General features: G+C 45.1%; 1 protein-coding gene across 1 annotated transcript in view; it reads left to right on the top strand.

The window, feature by feature from the left end:
- The first annotated feature begins 3,623 nt into the window (after nt 1-3,623).
- SLC37A1 (solute carrier family 37 member 1) overlaps nt 3,624-10,537 on the top strand; it is a 38,098-nt gene continuing 31,184 nt past the window's right edge. Inside the window, exons 1-3 of the mRNA XM_034060072.1 lie at nt 3,624-3,674; nt 7,904-8,071; nt 9,804-9,885. Coding sequence (XP_033915963.1) covers nt 8,016-8,071; nt 9,804-9,885 — 138 coding nt within the window. The 5' untranslated portion in view covers nt 3,624-3,674; nt 7,904-8,015. The remainder of the gene's footprint in view (nt 3,675-7,903; nt 8,072-9,803; nt 9,886-10,537) is intronic.

The following is a 10,537-nucleotide window of genomic DNA, read 5'->3' as shown; positions in this document are numbered from 1 at the left end:
ATGGTTAACAGTATGAAAGATGACTTAGGTCTCTAACCAGGGAACCTTCATCCTAGCTACAAGGGCCACTGATTCCTGATCTCTCCCTCTAGTAGGTCCTACCCAACAGACACCACTGTTGTTATAACTGCTTTTCCTACAGGTCTTAGATAGCATGAGGTGACTTTTCATTCCCATTCTCCCTCTGGAAAGCCTTGGGGACAGTCAGAGTAGCATACTGCCAGCACCAGTGATTTCATTGTTTTTGAATGGAACTGGGGACTGATAGGTGACCCACGGGATCGAAATAAACAATGCTATTCCTAAAGGTCTCCTGCAGTCATAGCGATATCTATCTTGATGTAGGAGGCCTGGAGGCAGTTTTACTGCCCTTTCCTCTCCACTTTCCACATGCTGTAGGGTTTTTTTATTCCTAAGTAGCCTTTAGGACTTGCGTACCATCCTGCTCTGGCTGGCGACAAGGCTGTGCTGGCTCAGTGGTCTTGTCTGAAGCTACTGACTGGTGATTCTCCCTTTCTTTTTGGCAAGCTAGATGCGATGAAAATACCAACCTGGAAACCGTGTAGTCATATTAGTGTGGCACTGTGCCAGCACTAAAGTTTCTCATCAACAGACAGGACATACTGACTAACTCAACTAGATAGCTTCCAGATCACAGCTGGCTTGCCCTTTCTTAGTGTGGCCACAGCAAGACTCTACCTGTCTACTGCCATATATGCAAGCAGAGCCTTTACAGCCTCCTTGTTTTTTGGATCTTTTGGACAATTTTTTTGTCTGCCAAAGCTCGATGGCAGGTTATATTTGGATTGCACCCAGTTTTGATATTAATTGCTGCTTGCTGTTGGGAAAACAAAGCATGTAGAACTAACAAAGACAAACGAAAGCTGTGATTATACTAGTCCTGAGAATTCTACTACTTGTGTGGACTAAAGTCTAAGTAAATATCAATTTTTATATAGTAAAATACTATTTAACAACTCATTATTAAGTAAAGAAGTTATGAACTTTTCTCATCCCCTAAGACAAAGAGAGTACTCAGTGGCAAAACATTAGCCTGTGCAATTATGAATCTTAAAATGGACTTGTACAATTTACTGGAAAGAAAATAAATGCATAGACAGCTAAAGGATGCAATGGTCTGCATTCAGACCTCTGTTCAGCCATCCATCACCTATTTAGCAAAGGAAAGCCTATGCTGACATCCACTGACTTCGAAGTGGTTTGCTACATCAGGAGTTGAGGAGTTAAGAACACCACTCATGTTCACTGGAAGTGGAATTTAACTGTCAAGCAGGAAATTAGATTATCTTTTCTGAGAGAAGCGTCAGCAGAAGCACACGTAAGCATCTGTCAGCTCATACATCTTTATTGCTGCTTGGTTTTGCAGACAAGAACACGCCCCTTTCTATTTCCTCTAGCGTGAACATTGCCAGAGGCTCAGAAATCCAAGCTGCTGCCACGCTTGCTACCCAACACAACCATTTGCTGGACTGTATCCTTCATTTGTATTTCCCTCTAGAAAGGAACTGGCAAAATGTCTTTTCTACTGGTTTTGGTGAGGCTCATGTGGGTTTTTTGTTTGGCTGGTTGTTTTGGTTTTGGGTTTTGTGTTCTGTTTTTATAAAGCATTTACTCCTGGCTGCAGACCTCCTTTTACTTCTGATGATAAATAAAGGATGGACACCTGGCCCTCCTTTAACACTCTACATTAGCAGGCTGCTCTGCAGCCAGCAGCACAAGCTCCTGCTGCTTCCGCTCTCTGTATTCTTACTTGACAGCTTCTGGCAACTGTAGCTGCTGGTGATAAGCACTGGCATAGCAGAGAGCAGCTGTGGCGAGCATGGCAGCCAGCAGGTTTCAGTGATGTTACAGGAATGGATTATGCGGGAGATAGTTTGTGCTTTAAAATATCAGGGGGTTCTGTGGCTGTGTGGCTTGTACTTTTTGCAAATTGCTTGTAACTGAAGATAGAAAGATACTCAAGCAAGGCTAAATTCTTAAGGAACTTAAGAAGGGCCAAGCCAACCCCAGTTTAAAAAATACAAGTATCCCACATAATGATGATAGTTGTTACGATAAAATTCAGGATGGCTAATCACATATGCAAACAAATACTCTGTGATGAGTCCGACTTTTTCTGTTGTAAAGAGACAAATCTTCACTTTTCGGTATGTGTGTGTGTGCCTATCAGAAGGCCTGGGTGCCTTCCCATGCTGGCAAGAAAGGGCAGCCACCTGATTCATGAAATCACTGTAGGTGGAGGAATGTTCGCTGACTGGGTTTGTTTTTGCTAAATGGTTGTTGCAGCAGAAACAATAAACATCAGCCTACACAGCTGCTCTGCTTTGGCTGTAATTACCCCACCTATGTCTGATGTTAGTGTGTGCTTTCACTACTTACAAACCTCAACTAGAAGGAGTGAGCCTGAGCAGGATCTGACATCTGCCAGTGAAGCCCTTAAAAGCAGCAGACTGTGTAACACGTATCGGCATTTGCAATGGTCTGAGTGTGACTCTGAGACCCTGGTTCTGCCAATGTCATTGTAAGAGAGAAGGGCATGTTTATTGACTGGGAGAGGGGGAAGGAAAGATGCGATGAGGATCCTGGAGCAAAAATCAGTATGTGTCTAAGTGTTTGAAACACAGGGCTTAAGAAAGACCACACTGGAAGCCAAAGAGTTTCTTTTATTGGTATTACCAGCACAGGCAGGTCGAGAGGGAAAAGACAAAATGAAACAGAACATTTTAACAAGTGCCCTAATTCGCTCACTTGTGCTGGGCAGACGATATTCCATAAGGGAGAAATAGTTGTACAGAGATACTAAAACCTGCCCAAGGTAACTGTTAGCAGCTGTTCCATTTTGGATGATGTAGACAGTGTAAGGGTTATCCATGCTGGTGAGGTGGTCATGATAAAGAAATACACCTGCAGCTGGAAATCTATATAAGTAACTAAGCTTTGAAATACTTGCTGAAAATGCACTGCATGGTTAGAAAACCAGAAGGCAAACATTTCAAGAAGTACCACTGCTTGTTTTTTTCCCCCACAAGTTTTATGATGACCCTGCAGTGTGATTTCTTAACGTTTGCGGTTAGGCACCAGAAATACCTTCCTGTATTTCAGGTAGGCAACTGACAAGCGCTTTAGCGAAGCACCTATAAGCAGAGCCAGACCCGGGACCGGGTCCCGCCCGGAACTCTCCCTAACGATGCCGGTAAAGTGGAGAGGGTTGGGCCGCCTCCGGGTAGTGGGAGAGGCTGCCGAGGTGACAGGTGGGTCTGAGAGGGCAGCGGCTTTTCTTTTCCCTCAGTGGCGAGGCCCCACGGAGGCTATAACTCCCGTCGCAGGCTTCACCGAAGCGGGGCCGGCACGGACGAGACCTCGGCGCGGCAACTACTGCCGCCACGGCCGGGCGCGCCCCTGCGAAGGTACCCGGCTGCCCCGAGCCGAGTCCCGCAGAGTCCAGCCGCGGCCCGGCCTGGCACCGCAGGGCGCTCTCCTCCCCTTGGGCGTCGTGGCGGGGAGGGGCCCGGACGGACCGGTCCCGCCGCGCAGCTCCGGCGGCCGGGCGCGGCTGCGGATCGCCGCCCGGCCGCTCGGCTTGGCGCGGCACAGGCCGGCCAGGAAGGAGGAAGCTTCCGGCGGCAGCGGGGCAGAGGGAGCAGCGGCACCCGGTAGGCTCGGCCTGGGGGTGGGCAGCCGTGCACCTGCCGTGCCCGCCGCGGAGGCGGAGCGGGGGCGTCGCCGGCGCTTCCCGCCCGTGGGGCGGCGTCGGCCCCTTCTGCCGCGGGGGTGCTCGGAAGAGGCGGCCGGGCGGGGGCGGCAGCGGGGGGTGCTCCGGGTGTCCGCCGGTAGCAGTGGGGAAGGCGCTGCGGTGCTGCCGGGGCTCAGGCGTTCCCCTTCCCGGCAGCCGCTGCACCCGCCTCTTCGTTCGCTTTCCTTCACCTTTTGTCTTGCTTTCCCCCTTTTATTTCCCCACGGGCTTCACCAGCCGGCGGGGTCAGATGTAGCGCGCTCTTGAGTTCCGTTGGTAGCGGCCAGAGCAGCCACTGGCTTGTGACCCGAAGGGAGCCTACAGAGCAGCTGTGACCCAAGGGCAGAGCACAGCTCTCGGCTGGCGCTGAGCTGCTTGAAGCCTGCCGTGGGCTGAGACCGGCGGCTCCTAGGGTCACAGCACCTCGTACCGCTGGGGAAGGCCGCGGAAGGAGAGGTGTGTGTGTCGCCTTCCCCTGTGCTGGCCCTGCGGTGAGGCTGTGCTGATGTCCTTGGCCTATGCCCGGCTTTTGGGGAGGCTGGGTGACTGCCCCGGCTTCCACTGGGTCATCTCGTGTTGCGGTAGCTGCCGCTGCGGTTGGTAATGCGAAGAGCTGGGGCGCAGGTGTGGATTCACTGTGTATTCATAGGGTTCCTGTCCCCTGTTAAGCCAGGATTAACTGTTTTCCACTTTGTGTATTAGATGGAAGGAATACGGCCATTTAAGGTCCGGTTTGGCAGTTTATGGCTCAGGTGCAGGGCTGCTGGAATTAATTACAATATGCATTTGCTCTGCACGTGTTTAAAGGCCTTTTGAGTCCTTAAGGGCACCCTGATGAGGACTGCCCCTTCATACACAGAATTAATGTCTGTCTTCCAGGCAAATTGTGCGGCGGGGGTGGGAGGAGAGGGAGCAGGCAGGAGCTTCACTCTGGCACCCCAGCGTGCAGCACAGCTGAGCCAAGGTTTGCAGTGGCAAAGGCCAGTCACGAATGGCGATGTTTTCCTGAAACAGGGAGGGAGCTATGTTTCAGCCAGTGCAGCGGGAAGCCTGAAGGAGCAATACAAAGTTTGGAAGGTAAATACGGATTCAAATGAAGTACCAGAGTATTGCTTTATACATTGCAGTACAAGGAGAAAGTGTAGCATTGGTTTTCATTGTCAGGGAAAATAGTTGCTGAAAAGGAAAGAACATAAAACTGGTTCGAGTGATTGGAGTTTGTCCTTGGACTTCATTAGTAAAATGGTATTGTAAAGGGTGTAGTGGTGAATTACCAGTTATGTGTTGTAGCCTGTTAATGTCTAAAGAATAGCTTGGTCTAAAAATCTGTTTTAATCTACAGCAGGATGTGAACTTTATAGCCTGTTATCAGGAATTTTATTGCCACGTGTTTCTTTGCTTTTGTGGAGGAAGTTCTGTTTGTTAACAGCAAGTGAATGTCAGAGGAACTTAAGGATGTATGGAGACAGGGATTGTTGATGAGTAAATGAGAACTTGTGTGTCTCTGCCTGCAGCAGGTAAAATGATATCGGGCCCTGTCAAATGGTTAGAGTGCAGTTCTGTAAACACTGCTGAAGTCCAGTCACCTTTGCTAGGGCAGTGTGACTCTGGTCTTACAGCAGGGGTACATTGTTAGGAGGTAGTTGTGAGTGTCATCTGTCTGGCAGGTCCACAGATGAGCAACCTTGTGTGACTACTTAGCATTGAAACTTTTTGTACGAGGCGTGAAGTCTTTTTCTGCTTATACTAAAGCAGTAAAATAATAACCTGTTAAACAATTACTTTTCTATGTTTACAATTGCCTTGTCCCATTATATTTTAAGAGAACCATTTAAAGAAGTTTATGACCTCAGAGTTTTGTTCTTTGTTGGTCTCTCATTTTTTTCCTAGTAGATATTTCTGCCAGCGTACTTAGGGTGATCAGTTAAGTAGTAGTTCTAGTACTGGGGATATCTGACATAGAAGAAGTGGGGTTTGGGATCACTCTGAAATAGGCCTCCTGCTGGAAGAAAGATTCACTCCTACTGTAAGTAGCTTGTGCCCACCTCTTTTTCTTTGTACCTTTATTCTCCCACTGGAGCTATCAACAGCTCATTTCAACCAAACATGAAATTAGTGACAAGCAGTTGTTTTGAAATCAGAGTTCAGCTGATATAACTAATGAGCCCTGGTTGTAAGGGGAGTTCCACCTTTAGGCCCTGTCCTTATGCTCTTACTGCTTCAGATTCATCCTACATAGCAGTTTTGTGGCCAGAGGGTGAGTTAATATTCTCTGTCGGACCAGCTGTTTTTCAGGTTTCTGATGGATCAGCCGCCTGAACCATGGCTCTATGACTACAAGGTCTGATGTAGAGGGAGGCAGGGATCTGCAGCTTTGGGTGGGAGACTGGAAGAGGGTGTAGGGTTGCACTTTCCCTAACCTCTGCAACCTCAGAGAGTAGGTAGGAAATACCTTTTGGAATGATTATGGGGTCTGCTGATTAATTGCACAACCAGTTATGTTGACCAGGGGGAGGTGGTGGAACATGCCGAACGAGATAAGCAAGTTAGTTCACTTTTAGGGGAGGGAGGTGACAAGTTGAACCAGGACACTGGAAAAAAACAAAGGTGTGGGAAAACTACAGGTATGGCAAAAATCTTTCATCAGAAAGGAGAAGACTCTTGATCTCTTGGTGGGGTACTCTGTTATGCGCAGAAGTGATAGTTTTCTACTGTTGCTGGGGGAAACAAGACTTTGTGGATAGTGAGGCTGTCAAGTCTTTGACACAGCAGATAATGTTTGATGTTGCAATTCAGCTGGCTGAGGAGTGGTTTTGATTTCTGTAGTAAAATGGGGCAATAAAGATGAGAAGAGAGAGGATTACACCTTTGCCTGCCCTGTGGCAGCCTCTAAAATTTCCAGGTTAAGATAAACCTTTGGTTTTGATGGGTGTGTTTCCTTCTGCTTTAGCTTACCTCCCGTTTATTACCTGGAGAGCTAGTCCTGTATCCCAACAACTTCCCATCAGGAACATGATTGGCTGTTGCTGGTGTTAAGCCCACTAGCTGGGCTACCGGGAGGGTATGGGTTCTGTTGTAGCCCCCAGTGCGTTACTTGTCATCCTCCTGGGGTGGTTCTGCTGTTAGCACACAGTGAGGCCTTGTTTCCATGCATGAGTTGTGGTTACACCTTTTGCCCACAGTGCCTTTTGTCATCTTAACAGCTGGCTCACACTTGCTGTGAAATAACAATGCAGCTAATTCCTGTTGCAGTACCTGTACTACCCCTCTGTTAAGGGGCTTTGGGCCAAGTTTGAACAAACAGGAGGAAAGCTCTGAAATTTTAAACCAAACTAAACTGATGTTGCCATGGTCTCTCCATTCCCTGCATGTCACTTACACACCTCTCTCTGGTTCTGGGCAAGCTGGTGCAGAGAGCTCAAGTGCTAAAGAAACCCACTTTTTGTTTGCTTCTTTGTTTGTTGAGTTTCTTTTGTTTCTTTTCTGAGTTTTCTGAGGGTGTGGTGCTTTGTGCAGCACTGATGACTGAGACAGGGAAACTGGGCTGGAAGAGGGAGTGCAGATTGAGTCTTGCTGGCAGCATTGTTCAGCAGCACCCACTCTCAGGCTGGAGGAGTCTGTTCTGGGCTGAAAACACTACAGTCATTTTTGAACAAATGTAAGCCTCCTGAATGTTTCTGATGTAGTAAAAGAGATCTTTGTAAGGTGGGGAATTGCCTATGTGTAGTCTTTCTGGGACAAAAATTCTGCATTTGGATGTCAGCTGGCTTTGAATTATGTTCGAAGCGCATCTTTCCCTTGTGTCCTCACTGCTTTATGCTATGCTGACTTCTCAAAATAGATTATACATGATAAAATTCAGAAAAGGCTGCTATTTATATTTGCTTAAAATTCTCCATCACATTTTTCATGTCTAGAAGGTTGGTTATGGTAATTACTTGTTTCTGAAACAGAAAGCTGCTGATTCAAATATTACAATTGGAAAGTACTACAGTAACTCGAGAATATTTACTTGTCAGGATCTTTTATTTGAAGATCAGCAATTAACAATTGCAGAGTAAAGAATTTGCCATGTCGTGACTGAAGGTGTAAGGGAAAAAGCCTACAGGGAGATCAACTCAGCAGTGTATCTTCCACGTTTGTTAACAGCCTATCATCGCACGGCTTTGGGAGGAGCTTTGCAATGCGTTCTGAAGAACAAATAACATTGTCAGAAGTGCATAATTGTGTTGCCTAAAATTTGATACAAGCTGTTGAGTAGATGGCTCAGCTTCCTCCTGGGATTCGCTTCATCACTTCATTTTCACGAGATCAGTGGTAAGTCATGAAGTATGGTGGCAACCTTTGTTTTGAACAGTGTAAGTTTGTATCAGAAACAGGGCAAGGCAAATACTGTTGCCTTGCTTTATATTTGCTTTCTCCTTGCTTAATATATACAGCAAGAAAATATAGACAATTTTACAATAAATAAATATGGCTGACATTTAAAAAGTGAGACACTTTGTGAGGGAGCCCAGACAAACCCTTACTAGTCAAGTGCACTAGACAATAAAGCCTTTTGTCCTTTTCTTTGCATGGATTTGTATGGATTTGGAGGAGTAAATTTCAGATATTTAAGTTCAAACTCCTAGGTGGGAGGGGTGCTCGAGCTTTCTTCTCTGAACCGGAAGTGTATTTTCTCTCCCCAGATGTGATGTGTAGTATACCCTTGTAGAATTATAGTTTTAGTTCTTTCCACTGTAATACTTCAAATGAAAACAACCCTCAAAAATCCCAAACCAAACCCTCTTTGCTTTAGGAAAACTAGTCCTGGAAGTTGGATGGCGTTAGTTCTTGTGCTTTCGGAGACAGAAAACTGAGTCAATTGTGTGTGAATAACAAAAATAACAAATGAAAGACGAAGCACTTTCCATCTGAGCAATTTACCATGCTTTCTCTAGTACAGTAACAAGGACAAAATAATTTCAATTTTACCACTTTCAGGATGCTTTCAGTCATGGGGCTGAAAAGCTTTACTGCAGGATAACTCTTTTTTTATTTTTACATTATTTTTAACATCTGTCTGAATATGCCAGAACTATAAAATAAGACCCTTGCTATCTGAAAGTGCATAAGCAGAAAATTATTTAAAGAGGTTCATTAAAAAATAGGGACCATAGTATGCTGTGTGATATCAGATCTTTGTATCTATGTATGTCCTTTCATTTACAAATGTTAGGTTTAAGATCAAGGCTAGCAGGAGGCAGTCGATACACTGTGATCTGTCTGTTTTTAAAAGCACAAATCCACAAAACCCTTTCCTTCTTAAACAACTGAAATGTTCTGCAAGTGGAGAATAGATCAGATTGTTATCTTTGTTTAATGGCTGCAGTGACAGGGATTGTGAGATAACCTTAATTCAGATGAACTGCAGAGAAAGACCCAAGAATGCCAGGGAGGTACCAGGGAAAATTCCCAATCCCACAGCTGGTTAATTATGTTCATGTGCTCCAGCTGGCAGTACACACAGGCAGTGTCAATCCCCTGTCAGTCTCTAGAAATGGCTGATTTCTTTTGTTATAGAGGAAGGCAAAAGTAAAGCAAAATCCTAAAAGCAGTAAGGAATGGAAGAGGTAATAACCCACGGTAGCCAAACTGACAGTTCACAGAGCCATGATTTATGTCCTAATCATACCAGAAAACCAGATGAGAAAGTGAAATGTGAAATATGATTATAAATATGTTTAGTGTTGAACTGTCTTTTAATAGCCCCCAAAGGATGGCTGTAAACAGGGTGAATTGGCTCTGTGGGTTCCAGAGCACTGTGATGTTGTCCTGTGCCCGTGTGCTACACAGCTCTCACTCAAAACCAGGTCACAGCAGATGTTGTAAAGCAGTGTAACTTCTAGGGTGGTTCTTCAGGCTGTTAGGGAACATGGAAAAAATTGTCTTCCACTATTACAAGATTACCAGTGACTTTTGTAATATTTGTGTGACTTAACACTAAAAGTAAATCTGAATAAAGTAAGTTTCAAATACTTTCTTTTCTATCTTTTTTATAATATTGTAGGTACAGAGCCTTCATTTTTTCTCTCACTTTCTTGTTGTATGCCAGCTTCCATTTATCAAGGAAACCTATCAGTATAGTTAAGGTAAGCAAGGTTGCGTCCTTGTTTAAACATCCTTCTACTTCTGTCAAACACGGAAGTAATCACTTTTTTCAGTATTTCCTTTGGTGAAAGGCAGTGTTGAACTTTAACTTTGAGTGGTTTAAAAGCTGAAAAACTGATAAAGCTAGTATGCAGTGACATTTACTTGATAAAATGTGGTGAGACCGCATAGAATATCATGTACATGTCTAATCTTTGGGTTTAAGATTTGAAACCCCTATGCCTGCACTTAATTCATGTGATTAATCTAATTATAGACACTTAGGAGTTCATGGGTTTACATTCATATGCTTGGAAAAAATCAGTCATAACTGAGGACTTGAATGTGATAAAATTCTACTAACATTTACAAGGCTGTTAAAAGTGCTGTTGGGCATCACAGGCTTATTTGTCTGGACACTCGGGGTTCTCTTCCCAGTGAAGCTGGTGGCAAACTACCTAATTCTGGGTTTCTTAGTTTGGTCTTCAACTTGTGTAACTTGCTAAATGCAAATCATATACCCTAGGGCAGTATTGAATATAACTGATGAGTAATAATGGGTAACAATAATAGCTTGATGTTAATGCAGAATTTCAGAATTCTTCATTATCAGAAACACCAGTTCACTGGGGCATATTGTTTCTAACCATGTAA

This window comes from Melopsittacus undulatus, chromosome 2 (assembly GCF_012275295.1).
Source record: "Melopsittacus undulatus isolate bMelUnd1 chromosome 2, bMelUnd1.mat.Z, whole genome shotgun sequence".
Taxonomy (NCBI): Eukaryota; Metazoa; Chordata; class Aves; order Psittaciformes; family Psittaculidae; genus Melopsittacus; species Melopsittacus undulatus.
The sequence above is the reverse complement of the archived record's forward strand: the minus strand, read 5'-3'. Positions and strand labels throughout refer to the sequence as shown.